The 23,152-nt window shown below is 34.7% G+C and overlaps 4 protein-coding genes across 6 annotated transcripts; 1 reads left to right on the forward strand and 3 right to left on the reverse strand.

Moving 5' to 3' along the window:
* Positions 1-75: 75 nt before the first annotated feature.
* LOC126672995 (protein MAIN-LIKE 1-like) lies at positions 76-3,079 on the forward strand. Of its 2 annotated transcripts, none has more exons than XM_056105156.1 (5): positions 76-231; positions 790-1,075; positions 1,162-1,575; positions 1,834-2,378; positions 2,464-3,079. In XM_056105156.1, the coding sequence occupies exons 1-5, from the start codon at positions 193-195 to the stop codon at positions 2,893-2,895; spliced, it is 1,716 nt and encodes a 571-aa protein (XP_055961131.1). In that variant the 5' UTR covers positions 76-192; the 3' UTR covers positions 2,896-3,079. The 2 variants fall into 2 exon arrangements, with proteins under 2 accessions (XP_055961131.1, XP_055961132.1); XM_056105157.1 differs by having other exon boundaries at positions 77-231; positions 795-1,075.
* Positions 2,947-4,518, reverse strand: LOC126672996 (protein FAR1-RELATED SEQUENCE 5-like). The gene is made up of 3 exons (XM_056105105.1): positions 4,444-4,518; positions 3,092-3,925; positions 2,947-2,991 (listed from the first exon to the last, which is right to left on the reverse strand). The coding sequence occupies exons 1-3, from the start codon at positions 4,516-4,518 to the stop codon at positions 2,947-2,949; spliced, it is 954 nt and encodes a 317-aa protein (XP_055961080.1).
* Positions 4,519-9,693: 5,175 nt separating this feature from the next.
* Positions 9,694-12,662, reverse strand: LOC126673320 (zinc finger protein WIP2-like). The gene is made up of 2 exons (XM_050367414.2): positions 11,901-12,662; positions 9,694-10,339 (listed from the first exon to the last, which is right to left on the reverse strand). The coding sequence occupies exons 1-2, from the start codon at positions 12,438-12,440 to the stop codon at positions 9,902-9,904; spliced, it is 978 nt and encodes a 325-aa protein (XP_050223371.1). The 5' UTR covers positions 12,441-12,662; the 3' UTR covers positions 9,694-9,901.
* A 4,095-nt stretch (positions 12,663-16,757) lies between these two features.
* On the reverse strand, positions 16,758-22,111 carry LOC126673319 (outer envelope protein 80, chloroplastic). 2 transcript variants are annotated; one of them, XM_050367412.2, is made up of 16 exons: positions 21,294-22,111; positions 21,090-21,183; positions 20,883-20,965; positions 20,699-20,796; positions 20,510-20,579; positions 20,211-20,304; positions 20,042-20,123; positions 19,884-19,919; positions 19,612-19,765; positions 19,388-19,528; positions 19,101-19,171; positions 18,913-18,991; positions 18,684-18,799; positions 17,802-17,949; positions 17,590-17,659; positions 16,758-17,098 (listed from the first exon to the last, which is right to left on the reverse strand). In XM_050367412.2, exons 1-16 carry the CDS (start codon positions 21,939-21,941, stop codon positions 16,944-16,946), a joined length of 2,139 nt encoding a protein of 712 aa, XP_050223369.1. In that variant the 5' UTR covers positions 21,942-22,111; the 3' UTR covers positions 16,758-16,943. The 2 variants fall into 2 exon arrangements, with proteins under 2 accessions (XP_050223369.1, XP_050223368.1); XM_050367411.2 differs by having other exon boundaries at positions 18,684-18,802.
* Between the last annotated feature and the right edge of the window lie 1,041 nt (positions 22,112-23,152).

Below are 23,152 nucleotides of genomic sequence, written 5' to 3' on the forward strand. Positions count from 1 at the left end.
TCCCACGGTCACTTCTATTCATGATTTGCAGTTTAATTACTGGATTGCTATTCGCCGCCCCCTTTTGCTTACCACCGCACAGGCGAAGGACAATTTTACCCTTTTCACATTTTCAATAGATAACCAATTCATAAAAAAAAAACTAAATCCTCTCAACTCATTCAACTTTTCACAAATTCATATTTTACGAAAATGTCGGATTTGGAACGAGATAGAAATCGACAACCTCCGGTAAGTATTTTTTTTTATTAATTTCGGTTTTTTTTTTTAAAAAAACAATTTAAAAAATAGAAAACGGGATTTCACGTCCCCTCCGGAGGGCGTCCCCTCTTCCGGAGGGGACGTGAAATCCCACGTTCCCTCCGGAAGAGGGAACGTGGATTTCCCACGTTCCCTCTTCCGGAGGGAACGTGCGGCGTCCCCTCCGGAAGGGGGGACGCCGGAAACGGCGTCCCCCCTTCCGGAGGGGACAGGGGACGCTGGCGTCCCCTCCGGAAGGGAGGACGCCGTTTTCGGCGTCCCCCCTTCCGGAGGGGACGAACGGCGTCCCCTCCGGAAGAGGGGACGCCGGAAACGGCGTCCCCCCTTCCGGAGGAGACGTGGGCGTCCGGCGTCCCCTCTTCCGGAGGGGACGCCGGACGCCCGTTCCGTAATTTAATATAATTTATTTTTTTTTAAAAAAAAAAATAAATTTAAAATAAATAATTATTTGAAATAAATTAAATAATTTTACAAATTTATTTAATTTAATATATATTATTTCTATAATTTAAATTATTATAATTGCAGGGCAGAAAGCGTATGGGGAAGACGTTTTTGGCCCCAGAATTAGGGGGATCGGGAGCCCGTCACGTTACGACGCGTAAAGTTTCTGCCTCGGCTCGACGGAAGAAACAAGCGCATACTTCTCCCGATGAGGTCCGCATTTCTGTTGAGGATCTTAGAGAGTCTGATGATTTTGTGAGCTCAGAGGACGAGCCAGAGGACGAGCCAGAGGACGAGCCAAGTGAAAAAATTTACATTTCTAAACGGAAAAAGGGTGCAGGTGGTCGGTTCGTTGGCGACTCGTCATCAGGTAAATATAATTAAATGATTATAATTAATTTAATAATATTGTTAAAAAATTAAATGTAATTTAATTATGTTTACTGTTACTTTCAGGGTCGAACAGACGACCTGAAGAGGTTGACGTGTGGACCGTTACTGGTCCAGTACCTGGTGGACCCGAGGATGACACTGTTATTCCTAGTTTTCTCGGGCATGTCGCTTCTCGGCTATGGGATGGGGCGGACAGAGGCGTGCTGAAGTGTCAGACTAGACATGGAGCTCTGAAGAAGCTGAGACAGTGGTATGAGACGGCCTCAGAGGAGGTTAAGGTGCTGATAGACGGGACTGAGATATCACATCTCCCGTTTATCATGTTTGATCATCTGGATATCCCGCTCCTTTCTGCATTTGTGGAGCGATGGCAGCCAGATACAAACTCTTTTCACATGCCATTCGGGGAGATGACCATCACATTACATGACGTGTGGCATATTCTTCGGATTCCAGTTGCTGGGGCTATGGTTTCAGGTGCGATATTCTGTTATATTTTTTACATTTAATGTTATTTAGAATAAGTTAATTGTTTTAGGTTATTTAATAAAATATTTAGACAAATTAGTTGTTTAATGTGGATTGTGTTTTGGTTTGCCAATTGTAATTTCTTTGCAGGACTTCCCTGAAAAATGGGTGATGCTCATTTTTAGGGGAAGTGCTGCCCAATTTTTTCTAGAAATTTACTGTACCTATTGCGTGATATTAATTTAAATTGCGAAATTATGTTTTCAGGTCAGCCGAACAAGGCTCAGCTGATGGCTTACTGCGTACAGATTTTAGGTATTTCACCAGAGGATCTTGTGAGTAAGACGAGCAAGCATTTTGCCCAGGGAGGTGTGCTGATTGAGTCGATCATCAGCTTATGTAGGCGTGACCGTACTGCAGAAGTGGAGGCAATAGCCTGGATCTGGTTGACGTTAGGTTGCACTCTATTCACTGACAAGAGTGGCCATCGGATTAGACCTGCAACCATATGGGAGGTGCGGGAAGGAGTCACAGATACGAGTACAGTTTCCTGGGGATCAGCTACACTAGCTTATCTCTATCGGCAGCTTGGAATCTCATCGAGAGGAGACTGCTCCGGTTTGACTGGCTGTCTGACACTGCTGCAGACATGGATTTATGAGTACTTTCCATGCTTCCGGCCCCAGCGAGAGCGGTTGTTGATCGAGTCTCATCTTCCTCGAGCTTCTAGCTGGAGTGCTATTGCGTCTGATTGCTCAGCCACCCGACTTCGGTCCTTGCGAGCTCGTTTGGACACGCTGACTGCTGAGGAGGTATGTAAATTTGTTAATCTATTAGTTAAATTTTATTTTATTACGATCGCTATATTTTAATTTTTGTTTTGTAATTTTTTAACAGATCACATGGCTCCCTTTTGGCGGCGAGCCTGCTGCCACCGTAGAGCACACTGCATATTATGGCTGGATAGCGTACCGGGACATTGTCGAGCCGTACACTGCAATGTTCATTCTAGTCATTCCCCACATCTTCTCGTCACCATATATGTGGTCTGCCACCACGCGAAATCCACAGTTGCCGTCTCCACGCACGTCCACAAGCTCTATGTGTCCCAGCCAAGTCCCCTCAATGTACTGTATCAACCCTGGAAAACCTTTAAACCGATCTCTGAAGTGCTCCACAGCTATGTTATATTTATCAAAACTTGGCGCTCTGATAATTTTCTTCCATGTACTATTCTTGAAAATTTCAGCAAACTCTTGGTTTTTCCCACTAATTCTGTACACTCTATCTTCTACGTCCTTATTTATGTGCCACGTACATAGTAGATGAGAAGAACGTGGGAAAACCTCTGACACTGGTCTCATAAGCCCCAATTCTCGATCAGTAAGAATAGCGCTCGGATGAATATGTTCCCCAATCAAGCACCTGCATTATTGCCCGATGATTTAATAAGTAATTTGAATTTGAATATCATTAAAATATCAAATAACATAATTATAATTAAATACCTCAGTCTCTCCAATACCCATCTGTAGCTCCCTTCAGTCTCATCCTTCATAATTGCATATGCAATTATGAAGTTCTTGTTGCAAGGAGTCATTCCAATAATCTCCAAAAAAGGCAGCTTGTACTTGTTCGTCTTGTACGTGGAGTCCATGCCGATGATCCAGTAGTACGTACGAAGTAGTCTCACTGAATCAGGATGAGCCATGAAAATATGGGTCAACACACCTGTATCCTCCTCAGCAAGAGTCCAGTGTACATAATCATTTTGCTGAGCCATGTGATAAAATTGCCCAACCACATCTCTACCCTCAAAGCTAGACTTTCTCAAAGTCTCTCTATAGTTGTACACTTGCTTTATTCTAGGGTTGTCAGATGGTACTTTTTCTTTTAAAGCTGCCATGATAGAACACGGCTTCGCTTGTGCCGCAGTCATATCTCGCACAATTTCTTTGGCCTCGCCACTCAGCCCACTCATCTGACGGTATCCTTCAGGATACACAGCTAGAGCATGGTTGTGTGTACTCGAAATACCAGGATCTGTAAGTATAAACCATGCAGTCTTTCCTAATTTGACAATAATTTTAAATTTGCACTTACACGCTTTTGTCTTCGTATTTTTCCGTACGAAGGAATCAGAATCTGTGAATGAACCTCTGTAACGCTCACCCCGAGCACATCGTAGAAGCTTCTTTTTCCCCTCGTTCTTATGTGACGAAATGACTAATTCAAATCCAATCTTTATAGCAGTACTCTTAGCCCAAGTAATTGCTTCAACATCACTATCAAACCCATGATCTAGCTTAAACCAATCGCTGTAATCAATTCCATCACCGCCATAATCTTCTAAATCAACCTGCAAAACATAAATACTTACGTTTAACAAATCGAAATAATATGTAATAAAAAGTCGTAATAATATGGAATAAAAAATTACTGTAATTATTAAAAGTTAATTTCAACGTTTTTTTAGCATTAATTAATTTCCGGCCGCGACGTTTCGGTCGCGGCCGGAAAAGGGGACGCCGGCGTCCTCTCCAGAGGAGAGGACGCCGGCGTTTGGCGTCCCCTCTAGAGGAGGGGACGCCCAGCTCCACGTCCCCTCTAGAAGAGGGGACGTAGAGTTGGGCGTCCCCTCCTCTAGAGGGGACGCCAATTTTGGGCGTCCCCTCTTCTAGAGAGGACGCGAGCGTCCTCTCTAGAAGAGGAACGCCCAAAATTGGCGTCCCCTCTAGAGGAGAGGACGTGGAATTTCACGTCCTCTCCTCTGGAGGGAACGTGAAATCCAATCGTCCCCTCCTCTGGAGGGAACGTGAAATCCAATCGTCCCCCTTGAAAAAATTTAAAAAAATATTTAAAAAATTTAATTATTACCCCAGAAAAGCCGGAAAAACTTGTTTCCGAATGCCGATACTCGTTTCCCGACGAATTATACTCGTTATCCGTCATTTTACTCGGCTTTTTACATATTTTTCCGAATGTGTTCGAATAAGTTGAGAGAATCTTGGTTTTTTTTTTTGCAAATTTTTCTAAAAGGGCAGAAAATGTCTTTTGCCTGTGCGGTGGTAAGCAAAAGGGGGCGGCGAATAGCAATACCCTTTAATTATAACCTTTTAAACCATGTACTATTATTAATATAGTTTTGGGATTTTAAGCTACATTGCTTTGAAGTTTTTTCATTCCGCCTCTCCAATTCGACATAAAAGATTAGAAAGCTAATTATATATAAAATCATCATGTTTAATTCTAGTTGACAATTTTATTACGATTTTTAAAAGTTGTCAACGTCATTCACTAGTTTTAAATTTTGTGCCATTACATTACAGTTTAAAAATCCAACGATTTATAGCTGACGTACTACGTGGTGCAACAAGTCAGATGTCACTAGTTGAATAATCAAATTAGCAATATGATCAAATTACCCGTGGCGTTTGACTTCTTGCGCCATGTCGGTTGCCGGTCGGACGATTTGATGGTTAATTCATGATTGTCTTTACTTTCTCTTTGGTGTTTCAAAATTCGACACAATCAATTTCAAAATTTTAAAATAGGTCAAAAGGGGAACAAAGATCTCATGAAGAGATTCATGGGATTGGAGGTGTCCAATCCTATGTTGCCTTCATATGAGGGGGAAAAAGAGTGAGCTTTTGACTGGATCATATATGCCAAAGTTTCATAAGAAAAAAAAGGTGTAGGGAATTAGAGGAGGAAAAAGTGAGTGTTTCATCATTAACTAAAGGAGAAACAAAGTTTCATTCGTTCAGTGCTTTATTGGGAAGATGAGATAATCACTTAATTATTTTGATCTTATACTTACTCTTTATAAATGCTAACTCAATAGTTACAATTTCATTATTTTTGATTTTTTTTCCGATCAAGTAATTTTGCTTAAAAGAAAATTTAAATTGGACCAACAATACTTTAAAATAGAAACAAATTATATATAAAGAGAAGCTAATTTTACTGCCGACCATCTAATTTCTCTGAGCGATGAGAATACGAATGGATTCATCTCACATACTAGTCCCCTGCCGAGCTTACTACATTGGATTAGACATGATCTATATGGAGCTTCATACAATCGATGTGTTTAGTTTGCTTAGACTTTGCCTCGTTTCCTTGTAAAAAAAAACGCCCTTCCCTTCCTCTCTCTGTCTTTGGAGGGTGATATATCGGCCTAAATGGAAAATTCTAGGTATGGTTATACATTTTGTAATTAGCCAAAAAATGTTAAATTTAATAGAGTTTAATCTTAACTTATATTTTGTGCTTTGGGAGCAAAAAGTATATAATTTTTTTCGTTAATCTATATCATCTTCGTTTCCCAGTCATACTCATACCGCCATCGATCAATAGTACGTAGCTATTTTTGCTGCCATCAAATAGAGTATGAGTCACGTGAGCTTCATAAGTCGAATTTTGAAAACTTGGGGCACTCACAAGAAAATGAATATTAGACATCTCATTTACTTTTATTCTATTCTCTATAGTGAATAGTTAGTTCATTCTTCTAGGAAATAGCATATGATTTCAAGGTTTTATACAAGTAATATCATCCAAAAATATATTTTTTTGCTTATACTTTAAACTTTAGCATTGATTATTCTAAAATATTTTTTAATTTTCTATGTCAATTGTAGCACTTGTTTAAATTAGAGTAAAGTAAAATAAAATAAACTATATCATTCATATTACTTAATAGGCTTAATTCCTTACAAAAAAAACCCCACCTTGCATTTTTTTCTTCATTTATACCCTGATCTTGTAAAAACACCATTTGTACCCAATTTTGGGTTTTTATGTTTCATCCCTATCCAAAAGGATTAAATTATACTTTTTTCATTTGGAAAAGAGTTTAAAACATACTTTTTTCTATTTTAAAAAATACAAATAAATCCTTAAACTTAAAAAATAATCAAATATATCCAAATAATTAATTAATTTTTTTAATTTTATAAAAAAATTAAAAAATTAAAAAAAATTATTATTTTTAATTTTTTTGTCGGAGATATTTTTTAAAAAAATGAAAAAAAATTAAAAAAATTAAAAAAAAATCGGATATATTTTTTTTAAAAATTATTATTTTTTTTTTTTTGAAAAAGATGGTATTTTTGTACTATTAATAACATTAATATTTAATTTGTATATAAGTTAAAAATGAAGGATTGTTTTAAACTTTTTTTCAAATGAAAAGAGTACAATTTAATGTTTTTGGGTAGAGATAAAACATAAAAACTCAAAATTGGGTACAAATGGTGTTTTTACAAGGTCAGGGTATAAACGAAAAAAAAAATAAGGTGAGAGTTTTTTAAGGAATTAAGCCTACTTAATATGGTTCATTTTTTTTTATTAAAAGTCCAAATATGAAGAAAATATTTGGATTTTTCTCTACTTTACTATAATTGAAACTGAAATTGAAAAATCTATTAAAATTGACGATTTAAAATTTACACGATAAATCAAAACACTAAAAAAGGTGGAGTTGTTTTGTAATAATGATTGAGCATTTTATATATGTGTGTGATTAATGAGATGTAATCCTTGAGGGAAGAAGATTAAAAAAGGTTGCATGAGATGGAAGTGAAAGATGAAGAAATACTCTTAGTTTACACAAAACCATAAAAGGATGAATCAAATAGTTAGTTGACAAGAAAAAAAAAGGAATTATGATGAAATTGCAGTGACAGATCAGTGGATGAACAAGCACAGTTATCTTATAATTATTTCCCCCTCTGCACAAATTTTATCTATCTGTAAATGACAGATTATCTATGGAAAAATACAGAAAAAAAGAGAGCGGAGGGCAGATTGTGGTATTGTTTGGGCTCATATGGGACAGGTATTTGAACAAAACTTAACACTACATATACTCTGACTCTATAGTACCCATGATATGACTTCTCAACAAAATCCCTTTCACTGCTCACTCTCTCTTCTCCACAACATCACATTAAAGATCCATTTTTTGTCATTCAATCTGTAGTTACTACTATAATTAAGGTGAATTTATTCATCAAAAAAAATTAAGGTAAATTTAATTGTTAAATATTTTTTTTAAATTATTTAAATATTTTAGTCCATCTATTTTATAAATTAAAATACATATATCAAAACTTTAAATTATACCTATTTTTAAATTTTATTTTTATAAATTTTTGCTATTATGAATGACTATGACATACAAATTCATCTTGAATTTGATTTTAAGAAGAGTTATATAGTTTTAAATTGAAAATAGGTTGAAGTTGAAAGGGTTGAATATATTTGTCTCAATTCGTAAAAAGCAAATTATGTTTTAGAGATATATTTGACTAAATAATCAAACTAGTGAATAAAAAAAAGAACTTTGTTTATTAATTACATATAATATAACTTTTATACTAAATATATTGTAATTCTATCATGATCTTTAATAATTGTTTTTCATTCACCACCTTTTAGTTCACTACTCGACAATCCGTTAATTTATAGCTGATGCGACAACTAAAAAATGACGTGCCGCGTGAAATTAATTAGAAGCCACAAGTACTAATGCCATAGAGTTTTGTGTTCTATAATTACCATGGATCACATTCAGCTCTTGCATGTGGTGCCTCTGCTAGCTTTAATAATCATTTGTTTTCATTTTTAATATCAATGCTAACAGTGTCGGACCCAGAAATATTTTATAAAGTGGTCAAAATTATATTGAAATTTTATAAAATGAGTAAAATTGACAACAAATAAATTTTAAGGTGGGCAAACTATATAATTTAAGGTGACAAAATCATATTTTCCAATTACATATCAACGTTTTTTAAAAGAATTCAAAATTATAAGGTGGGCAGTTGCCCACCATACGCTCATCCTAAGTCCGCCCCTGAATGTTAACATAGGATCGTATATATGTTCTGTCCATCACATGAACTCACCTCAATAACCAAAGGAAAATGATATCAAATGAAAACACAGAGGCAATTAAATGGCAATTGCTCCATTATACAGTACTCTTATACTGCTATATTTTAAATTTATTATTTATCAGAGGATACTATATAATCTAGAGAGGCATAGATAGAGACTGTGTGTGATCTATACAAAAGGAATTATTGAAGAAAAAAGATTGACAACACATACCACATGGCTCTAGTAAATGACCCATGCATTTACTATCCTCCCAAAACTGCAAATTTTATTCTTTCTTGCCTTCTATTATTCGTCCTTTTTTCTTTTTGTTGTTCCCTCATTTCCATTACTTTCTACCCAACTACTACTACTAGGGTTTGCTCCACTTATCTCAACAAGGTGGGTGCATATGTTTCTTATCACACGCTTCTAACAAGTCAAATTTGCATGCATTCTATTTTTCTGACTATATTACTTATCCTCACATTCATATTTACATTTATGTGGTAAATTTTGTTCAAGTGTTGTTTTTTTTTTTGCAGTTTTTGAACTCATGACCCTATGAATTCACTGCCTATATTGGCTCTTGGATGATTTCATTTTAACATATTCTTTTACCTTGTTCAATTGTCTGGTTTGATACGGTCCGAAGGAGCTAATTCGATAAGACTGGAACAAGGAATTCGTCTTCCTTTATTTTCTTAGAAATAAAGTGTTTATCATGATGGTAATTTTTTGTAAAAGTAAAAAAATATAGCAATGAAAAATACTTTAGTTATAAAATAATAAATAGTTTAAGTAAATTTTCGTTAAGAATTAAAGTTTGGTGAAATAATTTTATAATTTTATAAATTTATAACTTTAACTGTGTTGATAGATATATTTTTAAAAATAAAATTGAAATGTCTAGTTAATTTAGCGAATTGGAACAATTATATTCAAATTCTAGTTCAACCAAAGTTATAAATTATCTCTTCCCTAACTATGACAATTTTATTCAAATTTGTTATGGATATAATTATTTGAATTCGCAAAATTAAACCATATTGTCAATTTTTAAAAAGTATACCAGTTTAAAAGATCAAAGTTTTGCGTCCACCTCGTTTTATTTTATCTAAAAAAAATCAGAGTTATGACTATATAAGATCATTTTGTCTTAAGGTTTAGAATTTAGATACAATTCAAATACCATGAAAATTTCTCCTTACTTCCCATGGTACATTGTAACTTGAACTAACATATTCATAAAAAGAGATATATATAGGGAAAAATTAAAGTAAAATAAAATTACATAAACTTGATCTAATATTACTAAAACAGAAGACTTGGTCCACCATTTTATGCTTCAGGAAGCCACAAGATTACCGAATTTTAACTAGACAAAAATAGAAAGATTAAGAAGTGCATGGCTCAAAGTAACCTAATTAATGCTTATTAAATTCTTGATTCACTGAGTAGATTCATTATCTTGTTCAATTTCAGAAGCAGGATCGTCATCTTCTTCAAAGGAGTCAATACCATAAGCTGCATGTCCATTTCCAAATGACTTGATATGATCTTTAAGAGACCTTTTATGCTTAAAATCAGATCCACAAGTACAATACCAAAGCTTCCCACAATTCTTTTCATGGGTTCTCCAATCACCTCTCACAGCAAATGCCTTACTACATTTTCTGCACATGAAAGGCTTGATGCCATGTTTTCTCTTGTAATGAGTTTGAAGTGTTCGAAAATCTTTGAGAGGCTTTGATCTTGGATGATCTATGTTGTTTCTGCAACCTGGTGCACAGCAGTAGCATGGCAGCCTTAGCATTGCTGTTGGTTGTGTTCCTCTTAGAGATTCTGGCCCTTTTCTGTATTGTGATCCATGTCCCCACATATGCATCTACAAATTTAATCAAGTTTTGTTAGATATAATGTTTTTTACAAGTAATTGTGAAATTGAACAATTAAACCTTTAACAACAAAAATTGAAAAATAGAGTATCTTAAATTTCTTTGCACCTTATCATAATAAAGAAAACCATACAACGTTTATCGTTTCAAAAATATGTCGGAAATTTGGCGTAATAGACACGAAGTTTTAATTTTAATATCAAAAATCCTAAAGTAACATCATTTCTCCGTTTCCGTATCCAAATTTTCTGTTTATCTATTTCCGTATCGTGCTACATAGGTTGCATGTATATTGGATGCAAATTTTTGTTTCCCTTCTCTTTTCACAGAACTCAAACATTGCTTATTTAATTTGAAAGCATATTATTACAAGATCCATGAAGGACATTGTTTATTAAATAATAGAACTAAAAGATGTTTAAAAGGATAAGAAAGAATTAAGAAAAGTAATTAGTTCTACAAGCATGGATCTTAGTTCTGCCCAATTGCTATGCAGTCTTCTCTTTTTAATTAAGGTATACAAAGGAGTGTAAGACTAAAGCAAAACAAAGCTGTTCAGATATTGAAAAAAACTGTTAACTTGGAATTAGGGTTAAGTTTGGAGTTAGGGCTAAGTTAACAAAAATTTGAAGAAAGTGACTGTTGAGATTGAGAAAAATGAGTGGAGGGCTTTTGAAGAAGATCATCTGAACAGGGGTTACCTATGTTAGGACACAGTTGCCGATGTAGAAGATTACAAACTTCAAGGTACAAAAAAGCATAGTAGTGAGTAGTTCAATCACATAAAAGAGAGCTACTGATGTTATTCTGAGTTTGGACCAGAGAGGTGTGATTTATTCTTATTTTTAAAATCCCAAAGCTAACAAATCATTCATAAAAGAAAGATAGAGGTGGGGATAGAAGATCATGAGTGAAGAAGCATAAATTAAACAGTCAAAAAGGAAATATATGTCTTAAAGTAGACAGCCAAAATTCAAAAAAGTGAAACCCTAGCCTTAACTTAAGGACCCATTTTCACTATCCAATTCTTTCTCTCATTAATCAAGTTAATTTTGTAGGAATTATGGGTTCAAATTTTTTACTTTCATTGAACTATAACTCTTTTACATACTATTATTAGTAACCGAACTTTTATTTTTACACCAACGATGAATTATTATAACAATTTAGGTCAAAAGTTACTTACATAGCGAACAAAATTTGTGTTTTTGATATAAATTGCTACAATAACCTTCCGTTGATATGAAAATAAAAATTCGATCAGTAATTAAAATACAATAAATCAAACGAAGATAACCATTTTATAAAAAGTCAGTGACCTAGAAAACTTTAACCCTAGATTTTATAACAAAAGCGAAAGGTTGAAATCCAGCCAAAAAAGAAGTGTACAATCAAAGTATAGGAATGGGTGGCTTTCACTTTTTTCCTGCAAAATCTAAAGGAGAATACATAGAAAGGGATAAGAGAGGAAATGAAAAGTAAAGCTTTTTTCTCTTTAATTTTTAAAATCTTATCAAATATATTTAATATTTCATGAAAACAAACATATACCTGCATGTTATTGTATCTGTTGAAGGTCTTGAAACAAAGAGGACATGAAAATTGTGTAGGACCAATCAAAATTTGAGCTGGTGTAGGGATCCAATACTGACCCTTATTAAGACTACTATTAATATAACCAGAAGCAACGGTAACTTCCTCTTTTTCCGATGAGATCTCCGTCGAAGAGGACAAATTTGAGAACATATCAGCAGAGCTAGAATTAGGTAACCCTAAGTGTAAGGCTACAGTCACAGCTTCATCATAATAATCATCATCTTTGTTCTTGTCAACTTCCATGGAGGATTTCTGGTCATGATCGTGCCTTGTCGGGCTTAAACTGAGGAGTTGCAGCGCTTCTTTGGCCGGAGGAGAAGGCGGCGATGAGGATTGACAGCCGTAGGATGAGTATAAAGACGATGAGTACATGTTACAGCCGTAGGATGAGTATAAAGATTGATTTGAAGAAGATGCTGATGAATTATTAGATATGTGGTGTAGGTGGTTAAGGGTATACCATCCATTGAAGTAATTGGAATAGGGATCAGCCATGTTTGAAATCTTGAGAAGAGAATTGAGAGAATTAAAGAGATTTTAATTATGAAATTGAAGTGAAGCAAATTGAGTTAAAAAGTAGAGACAAGATATAAGTTGTGAATTGTGACTAAACAATGGAGAGATATAAAAAAAAGATATGCTAAAGCATATATATATATAGATAGAGAGAGAAGAAATATTATGAAGGTTAGAGAGAGAAAGTGGAGGAGAAGATAATCTTGGGACTTGAAAGAACAAGCTATATATTGAATTGTGTGTGAAAAGATTTATAGTAAAAAAAATTAACAAAACCCTAAAAAAAATAACAAAATTTTAAGATTAGGGTTTAATGGTTTCATCATCTCTTAAACATATTTCATAAATATTTATGTGAACGCACTCTAATTAAACTACAGTCTTCTTCTTCAATGGTGGTGATGGATTTTTCTTTGTTCCTTGGGAAACAAATAGTGAGAAGCAGACCCAGCAGTTGCTTTGGTGGGCGAGCCTTGGTCGGGTTGGCTCAGTACCATCTGATAGACTGTGTCCCAACCCAACCAAGCTTACTGTATATTTTTGCATGCACTTGCACACACAAACAAACATCTTGAGGCTGAGCTCCACATGCTTTAAGCTCATTCTCGCTAATGCTACATCAATTTCCAACTACTATATTCACTTAATACTGTTCTGAAACTGTAGCAAAAATTTCGTTTGTTTAGGGTTAATTAACTTGATTCTGGTATGGTAACTATGGTTTCAAACTTCTTTACCAAATCTTGTACTAATGTATTTAATTCCTCTAGGTATTAAATTCTTGAAGTTACTATTCTTTTCATCTAAATTCAAATTGGTTATCAAACTTAAATTTATCTTTTTGTAACTTATAAATTTAATTTCTTCTCACTCAATTTTTCTTATGTGGCTGTTATTAAACATCTAACAATATCATTTTAAGAGTAAATAAAATGAGAATGAAAAGAATAATAATACATGACTGCTTAACCAATGCACGAATTAACCAAAGACTAAATTCGAGTAATTTTCTTCCTGAAAACTCGTCATTTCGCTTTCCATAGTTTTCAATAACCGAAGAATTAACCAAATGAACTTTCATAATTTTTTATATTCCACCAAAGCACAATCATTCCAAAAAATAAAGAAATGACTGTGACTATTAATATATTTAATTTCCTGGACTATTAAATAAATGAAATGTAGTTTGAAAATAAATTGAAATTCAGTGACAAAAAATTAATAGCTGAATAGAAATTAAATAAAAATTCGATTAACTATATTGCATTGAAATGTTATGGAATACTATGTTATACATTTTGTATCCATATTTTTAATTTAAACTCAGAACTTTATAACATATTGTTTTAAAATTATGTTCCATCATTTTTGCTTGTTTTTCATTTTCATGTGTTTAAATATTTATATTTATTTTAAATTGTGTCAGACACTTTTGCCACTCACAGTTTTGTGGGTGTGCTAATATATTTACCATTTATTCAAAAAAGATTGTCAATAAATTTAAAACGGATAAAGTAGGTTAGGAGGAAGATGTAGCTAGCAACACAAGTGTATATAAATAAATACATGTAGGTTTCTACTTTTTTTGGTAAGCCCATCCGGTTTCCAAGGCTTCGCCCTGACTAATCCGGATCCGACCCGTGTCGCGCACCTGGCATGTAGGTTTCTACTTTCTACAGCTGTTTGGTTGTCTGAAGCTATTACAAGTATAGCGAATAAAAAGAAAAAATCAAAGAGATGAAGTTAAATCAGGACATAATAACATTTCGCAAACATCTTTTGCTGCAAAAAACTCACCACCATGGTTATCCCTACCAATTTTCATCACTAGCTACTACTACTCTTGATTTATTATAGTTAATACTTCCACTACGTGGTCCTTTCTAGAGTGAAAATGGGTCCCTTTTTAATTAATTTATTAAGCTATATACTATATCCAAATTATATCAAGGCATGCAGACAAATTGGAGTGTTTTTGCATTTCTTTTACCATATGCTATCAAAAAATAAAAATTTCATATATACACATAAAGTACCATGCATCAGACAAATTAATTATTATGCAGATTTCTTACTTGTAGTATCATGATGAAAACATTTAATAGTCACACTTTGTTTTCAGTACTTAAAAACATTGATCATACTCTACTTGATGAGTAAATAATGATAGTAATAAATTTCATTTCAAATACAATAGTCGGTCAGTAATTTCAATAGATGATTGTCCTTAAAAATATAAAATTAATATTCAATGTCCAAAAGAACTAAAAGTTAAAATGATCCTTATTCTGATAAAGTATTAATTTTTATAATAAAAGATAAAAAAGACCATTGAAGTCACTAGAGACGAATCTATAAAGAGTTTAAAGTTGGCAATTGTTGAACTTATAATTTATTGACTAATATAGATTTATCACTTTAAAATTTATATTTTGTCAATATTATCGGGCTTATAAATTTCCATACACTTTTGCACATCTTATAAAAAAATTAAGCGACCCTCTATGTTTTGCTAATTTTACTTTTCATCATGTTTACTATAAGTATATTGAATATTTTACATTCACATAAAAATAGAATATCATGAATTAAACATAAACAGAAAAGTATAGTAAAATAGATATGCATACCCTTTACAGTGTTGGGGATCGGAGCAACGGTGTAGATTTGGAAGTTCGAGGACGAGGTACAGTTCCAATACACGGAGAACATTAGTAGGAGACAATAAAGTGCATCAATTCTCGTTTACCATAGTAACCAGTTTCAGTTAAATTTCTTTTTTTGAAATCTTTGACAATATATATACTACTAGTATACACAGAAAAATGTTTAATGAAGAATACGGTAATTGAAGTTGTATAAGAATTATCAAATGCATGTACCCTTGGAATGTCCAAGACACACACGAGTGTTGTATCGTATCAGTTGGTCGAACCCCTTGTCTCTGTCCTGTTACCACATTTTCAAGCATCTGCCTCTGTTTTCTCAAACCCCCTCACTATTTTATTATGTTTATGTCTCTTTTCTAGTAGATTTCTATAGTGATTTAAATAAACTCATTTTACTAATAATTTTGCTGCACTAATATAAACCTACTACTATATTAAACACAGGTGAATTGATAAAATACTTTTATAACTTAAGTGAGGTCACGAGTTTAAACAGTATTCATGCATCTAACCGTTTAAAATGAACTTGCCTCATATATATAGGTTTGGATGAGAGGCTTAAAAGTGACGTGTTATACTTAGAACCCTAACCTGTACCTAGAAAAGGGTTTTTATTTAATTTGAAAGAGGTTAGGGCTGAAATGAACAAGAAAGCAACAGCGGAACTTGGTAGGGGAAGACATGAAAGCAGACACGTGGTGACTGTCAGAAAAAGGAATTGGAGATTGAAGAAGAAAATGTAGTTTCTTAAACGCAATGATTGATTAACAGTTCTCTGTTCACTTCATGACATGACCACCCTTTCTTATTTATGACTCTCCCTCTCTATTTCTTACAGTTTTTGACCCCTACAACCATAATGTGTCGCATTGTCATTAATCAATCTCTCTTATGCACAGATTATTCAGTCATTATCAGGATAAAGCTTTCTTTTTCAGATTTTAACTGTTGGTATCTCAACTTTCTTCATATTAAGTTTTTAAAATTCCCAAATCAATGAGGCAATTTTACAACAAACAAACCCTCATAACTACCCATTCTGGTAAAATCGAAATTAGATAGAACAAAATGACCTTTCCTTCAAGATATGAAGCTTTTTTACTAATTACATGTATTTTTTCTAGACAGGGAAACTCTTTGATATTCATGCCTTTTCACTCTCATTGACCCACGAAAGCTACGGCAATTATTTTCTGCTATCAAAACAAACTACATTTATTTCTTGATGTTACTAAACTATGCAACTAAAATTGATAAGCATTACCTTGCGAGGGTCCTAAGGGCCAGCAAAATGTACGATGAGAATAAATTAAATGGAACTGTACATTTGAAAACTGATAGCTAGCTTATTACAGGCTAATCTTATAAGGTCATGACAAGAATAGCCCACATAATCAACGTCACATTAAATCCCACGGGAAGTGACCTCAACTGCCCATTCATAAGCTTCATTTTGACAGTGAGGGCCCATTTTAACACGTGTAGTTCTGCATAAAGATCAGTCTTTTGGACCGGCTAATACATTTATTTTAATATATTAAATTCAACTCATGGATTTAATTGCTCCGACCAAAGTTCTAATGACAAAACAATTGACCTTTTAAATAAGTTAGACGGGGACAAGCAATAGAAGTGAACAAATACCTAGCTAATATGACCAAAATCCAGATGATACATCAGCTAATTTCTGATGCTGAGATGGTGAATTCAGCGGATACTACAATTACTAGTATAAACCGAAAATAATTTACTGCTCTACAAGAAACTTATGAATTTAACTGGACTAAGAGACAAAAAATAACACTCCACAGCCTCAACTTCGGTGACCAACTCCAAAGTGAAACCTCTTCGCATGCCTATCATTAAATGCGTATTCAAGACGCAGAGGGCCTAAAGGGGAGTCCACGCGGATTCCAAATCCGTAACCATATCCACTTCCAGGCTTCAGTCTTGCCCCGGCAGGATCACCTATTAAGAAACAATGACGGTTATACCACCGAATGAGAACAAAAAATCATAGGCCAGTTTAGAAGTAGTAATACATAAATTTAAACCAGCCACAGATTACTCAACGCCATTAACTAAGGTCTAAAGGATATTTAGTGACTCAAAGTTGTTCCTTAAAGAGCATAAACTGAATGGTTCTAACCTAACCATTAACCTCTAACAATAAGCTGTCAGGGTTCAATTCCATAGTAGACGGCCTTATTATTTCAGGTAGGCTAGCCACTTGCTACAGCAAGTTCTATGATTAGCATCATATAAATGAAATGGTTTATGTAAGAATTCAAGTTCTGGATCTGGATGGTGCAAATTTCAATCCATATTCATCCTGGCCAAAGACGGGATACACAAGGGCATATTTTTCCATCCTTTTCTTACAAATAACACTGTGCAGCGCACAGATAAAGTTCTAAATCGAAAACAGCAGATGGATAAACAGATCACAAAATATATACCAGGCACAGTAGGGCCAGATCCCAGGTCCGTTCCATAGTCAGCAAAGACGACTCCTTCCACTGGCCCCATCTGCAAACATAAGTGGAAGAATTAAAACTAAATCTCACTAATAATTTGAATAGCACAAGCAAGTGCAAGCAAGCATAAAATATAACATCAATATCATGTAAATACTATGTTTGCAGAGCCAAAAAAGGCTGCAAACACTTACCACAGGGAATGAAATTTCACCAGAGCCGACAGCATAAGATCGACCAGAGCCGACAGCCCCTTCTTCATATCCCCTCACACTGTTTGTTCCTCCAATAGTGAATGCTTCATGAGGAGAGAAATTACCCACCACATGGCCACCGGACAAACTAGAATCAAAAGCATGAGACGAGCTGAATTAGGTTAAATAATAAATTACCGTCAACAAGAATTTAAGATAAGTATTCAAGGATAAAAAGAAATCATTTTCAACAATTAATGCAGAACAGTAGCTGCATCAGGGTTTTGGCACTCTGGTTAATGTGTGAATATTAAACAAAGTAGCTCGAGTTCTCATTGGCTTTCAAGAAATTAACAAATCATTAGTCTCTTTAATGAGCAGGAGAGTTGGCTCAAAAGATCAAAAGTTCCAGCAGCTTGGATGCGCCTTGTTTTATCATCAACGGGAAGTTTTTATCTATGAGAGGCTACTACTCTGCCAAATTGAATGTATGATGCATCTTGAGATATAGTTCCTAGTGAATCAACCCTTTACCCATCATATAAGCTTATTTCATTTAAATAAGTCAAAAGTTCAACTTATTTTCTCACAAGAATAAACCTTCACACAGCTCCTTTTAAGGTAATAAAGATTTCCATTTCACGTCTAAGAACCTAGGCTACCAACTGACTTCAACCTTAACTAGAATATACGCCCATCTTAATTTCTGTTAAAGCTTTTGGTCGAGAAGATTTCCCAAACTGATCTATTATAAGTAAGTTCGGAAATTCAGTCTTAAAAAAATTATCCACTATATCTGCATTTCCCAACTATAATATGCGATAAACTATGTTAAATGATTTACCCAGTACAGGGAATGAAATTTGCACATAGATACATTACCTTACAAGAACGAGAGCAGGACCAATTTCGACGCCCTTTCTAGCACGGGCATTTACTCTGTTGAAAAAAAGCCACTCAGGCAAAAGGGGAAGCCCTTGTTCCACATTTAATACAAACTGCTAAGACAAAATGACGGGCCATTCATTTATGTTAAAAAATGAACATCAAAAATTTCTATTCACGAATCATGTCTTTAAAGCGGTTAAATTCTTAATAGTAATTGACTTACCATTGAAGAACCATGATCACCAGAACCTGTATATACGCTTTCACATTTAGCAAGAAACATATAATCATGAGTCTTGCCACTACACCACAAAATTGGTTAATCAAGAAAAAAAATCAGAAGACCAATACATTTGACCAAAGACAGATCATAACGAACAAACAAACCATAGTCTTATCAGATTTGTATACCTTGCTGTAAGAGGACTGCTATAGTGATCCTTAATGATCGGACTTCCTTTTTCATCATGAGCACCAGCATGCTGTAATATTGGAATTAATAGAAGGAAGTAAACAATGCTTAACAAAATTGGAGGGAGCTGACAAGAAATCTAGACATGAGCTTAATTCTCTTTTTGTTTTCCTAGTTTTTGTGATAACATTATCATTATCATCTGAAATCTACTTAGAAGCAGGCTGCGAACTTTTCCTAAATTAGAAATGCAGTCAAGCAACTATTAGTATGTAGGTAGAAGTACCTGAAAAATAAGGCCAGCTGTTCCACTCCACTTTGGCCTAAGTGGCCTACTGAATTCAATACCAGCTGCTACACGGCCAATGGTAAGACTGCTATTGCCGGGTTGATTACCATGCACAAGATTTCCAGGGGTTCTCGAATTCTAGTGCAGACAGAATTATTTCAGGCGTACAATCATTCCTATCACCAAGAGTAATTAGGAATAAGAAATGAAAAAGCAGTTACCTGAACCAAAATAGTTCTAGACGTCCTCTTGTCATCGCCTTGAATCCACGGGTCTGTATAGTTAATGCGAAAAATAGAGTCAATTTGACCTCTTTCCAAGGAAATATTAAGTTTCTGATTTCTTCCAAACACATTCCTATGAGAATATGTGAAGCTGCAACAGAAATAGAAGTGAATGAATAATTTTAAAAAATTAATATACCATACAAAACGAGAAGGATTCAACAAAATGTGAGCATGTAAGCAACAAGGTGATGTATAAAGGGAAGTACCTTCCAATAAGTCCTGATAGGGGGCCACTTGTAATCCTAGAAATTTCCAAAAAATCAAAATAAGATGTTTTTCATTTACAGGATATATAGCTCGAGTGCACACGTAAATAACATGAAATAACATTGCCACCAGTGCCGCATCAGTTAGCATCACTTACCCACTAGATATTCCACCACCAGCGGAGAAACCTCCACTTTGGCGTTCAACAACATTCATTACCAAATCAACTTTAGCAGTATCTAAACATAGGGAGATAAATATTTAATTCGAAACAAGGTTAAAAATTATCTATGTAAGACAACTCAAATGAATAAGATTTGTCTCACCCCCAGCAGGTTGTGGAATGATGCTAACATCTTCCATGATTCCCATGGTTAACACTGTATCTACGTCTCTTTTCCCTTGGAGCATGCTGTATACCTAAAATGACAGCTACACGAATTAGCTCTGCAAATCACTAGTGAAAATACATGTTCACAAATAAACCATTTCAAAAGCAAGTCAAATCTTGTGAAAAGAAATTGTGATGAACAATTACGGAAGTAGTCTTCCAGATAGTTAAGAGGATCATTAGTATAAGAGCCGAGACACATCTTAAAGTGAGAATGGGGCTTGGACTAATTACCTGTCCCTTCTTAGTTGTAAGTTGTCTAAGTATGGTTTCAGGTTTTGTCTTCCCTTTAGTTGGTTCACCACTGAAGATAGCAACACAACACATGTCAATAATGAGTCTTACTTAATGCCTGACTTTAACTTTGTTATAGCCTTGAAAAAGACAGTCAGAAAGCATGCATAATACAGCGCAAACTCTTACGTTTTCCGGTCGAGGAAACGTATGGAAATGTTATTCACCTCAGCTTCTGCAACTTGTAACCTTAAAATACCCCCAGAAAGAATCTCAACTCCTGAAACCTACATAAACAGGCTAATGATATAGAATCTTCATCTAGCTAAATGTCTAAACTAACTAAAACTAAAATGAAACATGAAATACTAACCAAGCCAAAAAGACCACGCTCCATGTACCAGCCATTAATAGAACCTATGACATCATCCAAATGCCTAAGATTAACCACTTTTCCTGCACAGCTTGACAAAAAAAATCAACACCAAAGGAGATTACCTATTAGACATACTTCAAAAAAAAAAAAAACCAGGCCTGAAAAAATTCAGCCTAAGTAACAATCACTGAAAAAAATTCCTACCATATCCATCGCGAAAAGCATCCTTTAGAAACTTCGTCGGAAGGACACTAGCTCCTTCACATACAAGTCCATGAAACTCTTGATTTGGTTCTACCTTATGCCACAACACAGCTTTACATTAAAATCATTCACTAATTTCAAGTTGCACATATAGTAAATAAAACATTTTACTGCATTGCAAGTTGCAACAACTGAAAAATTCACCTGAAACACCAGGCGTATACCGTCGCGAGTGTCGACAGCAACAGGCATACAAGAGCAAAAATATCCACTATCAATAATCCTGTGCACATCCTCTTGTACTTCTCGAACAGTTAGGGCTGAGTTGGCACGGCAGGCTTTCAATGCAGCTACTGCCTCTACTTCCAAGTCCTTCCTCTCCAGCTCCTCTCCGTCTTTGTTCCGCACCAGTACTTCACTTATCAAAACACGCTCCTCATCATTTCTACTTGCGGACAGACCGCTGACGCCTTTCGATTGAGTCACTGCCGTTTCTGACTCGGTAGGTTGAGACAAAGACAGTGACGCAGCGCAGAGGATTGGCGAATTTGTACGTGACTCGGAGGTAAATGAGTCTCTGGACCGAGGAAGTGATAGCGAAGCTGAACAAAGAAGCGGTAAGGTGAGTTTCCGATGAGGTGAGCTCCGTTTTAGTTTAGAGCGAGTTATGAGTGAGTCGATGAAGTTAGTGAATGAGAGTTTAGTTGTATTCAATTGAGAAGCTAGGGTTTGTGAGAGTAAAGGAGGAAGAAATCGATGTGGCGGTTGCTGTTGTTGCTGGTCGTGAAGTGGAGGAAGAGCTGGAATTTTCAAGGAAGACGAAGTGAAGCGAACGCTGTCGTTTCGAGACATACTTAACTGTTGATTCACGTAATTGAAAGATAAAATTTACTTATTATACAAACATTTGGGTTTTGCCGGAGGAGGAGGAGGAGGAGGAGTTAAACCCTAGGCCGGTGAGCAGCTCCGTCAGCTAGCAAAGCAACGAACTGCGACTGACGGTTAAGAAATAGAAATTGATTACAGTAGTACCCATTTGTGTTTGGCGAATGGATATGTGGATAGTTCGAAGTCCAAGCCCATTTCCCTTTAGCAGAACGGGTTGTAAAAGCAGATCATGGGTTGGTTTTTAGTTATAGGCCGAGAGATTTTGCCCAACTCAGAGGTCCAAAGCAGACTATTTTGAATTGTTTTGGTTATTTACTTATTTAATTAACTTTGTTTCTATCTATACTGTGCTATATTAAATAGTTTTTAGTATCTATCAAAAAAAAATAGTTATTTAGTTATTAAAGTTAGAGACAGTTAGAATTAAACAAACATTGATATTTTAATATAATTATTCTAATAAGAAACTACTAGTCTATAATTTAGGGTTAATGTCACCATATAGCACAACTTTTAGCGTTTTTTTCGATTTAAGCACAAATTATAAAACGTCTCAACTAATAGCACAATCTTTCATTATATGGCATATATAGCATAAATGTCTAAAACAACGTCGCTTTAGTCGGGCGTACGACCAAAAACGACGTCATTTTAACAAAAAAAAAAAACAAAGCATAAAATGCATACCGGACTATAGAATGGAAAGTTTGGAAAGGTTGTTCTAATGGACGAGACACTTTTTAGTTGGTGTTTAAATTGAAAAAAACGTGAAAGGTTGTGCTACGTGGTGATATTAATTCTATAATTTTTTTAAAAAAAAATATTGCTAATTAAAATATCACACTATACCAGTGAGGCCTAGCCAAGTGCACTCCCAAGGCTCGGTTTCGAATCTCAGTAGAATCAAATATTTTAAGACCAATTTAACATCTCACGACTATATACTAACAACTGACGCAACTAGATTCAATCTATGGATAAAAAATCAAACTATAAAATATAAACTACTAGTTTTACTACTTGATAAAGTCAATTGTTATTACTTATTTTAATATAATTTTTTTATTAACGTGTTAAATTACCGAAAGACATTGCTTTAAAATTGAACAATATGAATATGCTGGTGAAATTTAATGGACTAATCTGATCAATTTGTGCATAATCTTTTTAAACTA

Source organism: Mercurialis annua, linkage group LG3 (assembly GCF_937616625.2).
Source record: "Mercurialis annua linkage group LG3, ddMerAnnu1.2, whole genome shotgun sequence".
Classification (NCBI taxonomy): domain Eukaryota; kingdom Viridiplantae; phylum Streptophyta; class Magnoliopsida; order Malpighiales; family Euphorbiaceae; genus Mercurialis; species Mercurialis annua.

Bases quoted from the DNA above. Each gene is read 5' to 3' on its own strand.
- LOC126673320 (XM_050367414.2), bottom strand. From the start codon at position 12,440: ATGGCTGATCCCTATTCCAATTACTTCAATGGATGGTATACCCTTAAC. The intron at 10,340-11,900 runs GTATATGTTTGT...TTAAATTTGTAG, and splicing joins ACAGATACAATAACATGCAG to ATGCATATGTGGGGACATGG.
- LOC126672995 (XM_056105156.1), top strand. From the start codon at position 193: ATGTCGGATTTGGAACGAGATAGAAATCGACAACCTCCG. The intron at 232-789 runs GTAAGTATTTTT...TTATAATTGCAG, and splicing joins ATAGAAATCGACAACCTCCG to GGCAGAAAGCGTATGGGGAA. The intron at 1,576-1,833 runs GTGCGATATTCT...TTATGTTTTCAG, and splicing joins TGCTGGGGCTATGGTTTCAG to GTCAGCCGAACAAGGCTCAG.
- LOC126673319 (XM_050367411.2), bottom strand. From the start codon at position 21,941: ATGTCTCGAAACGACAGCGTTCGCTTCACTTCGTCTTCCTTGAAAATT. The intron at 19,172-19,387 runs GTACTTCTACCT...CCAATATTACAG, and splicing joins CAGCTGGCCTTATTTTTCAG to CATGCTGGTGCTCATGATGA. The intron at 17,660-17,801 runs GTAAGTGTTTGC...TTATGTTTGCAG, and splicing joins GTGAAATTTCATTCCCTGTG to ATGGGGCCAGTGGAAGGAGT.
- LOC126672996 (XM_056105105.1), bottom strand. From the start codon at position 4,518: ATGACGGATAACGAGTATAATTCGTCGGGAAACGAGTATCGGCATTCG. The intron at 3,926-4,443 runs GTAATAATTAAA...TATGTTTTGCAG, and splicing joins GTTTTTCCGGCTTTTCTGGG to GTTGATTTAGAAGATTATGG. The intron at 2,992-3,091 runs GTATTGGAGAGA...GCAATAATGCAG, and splicing joins CTGAAGGGAGCTACAGATGG to GTGCTTGATTGGGGAACATA.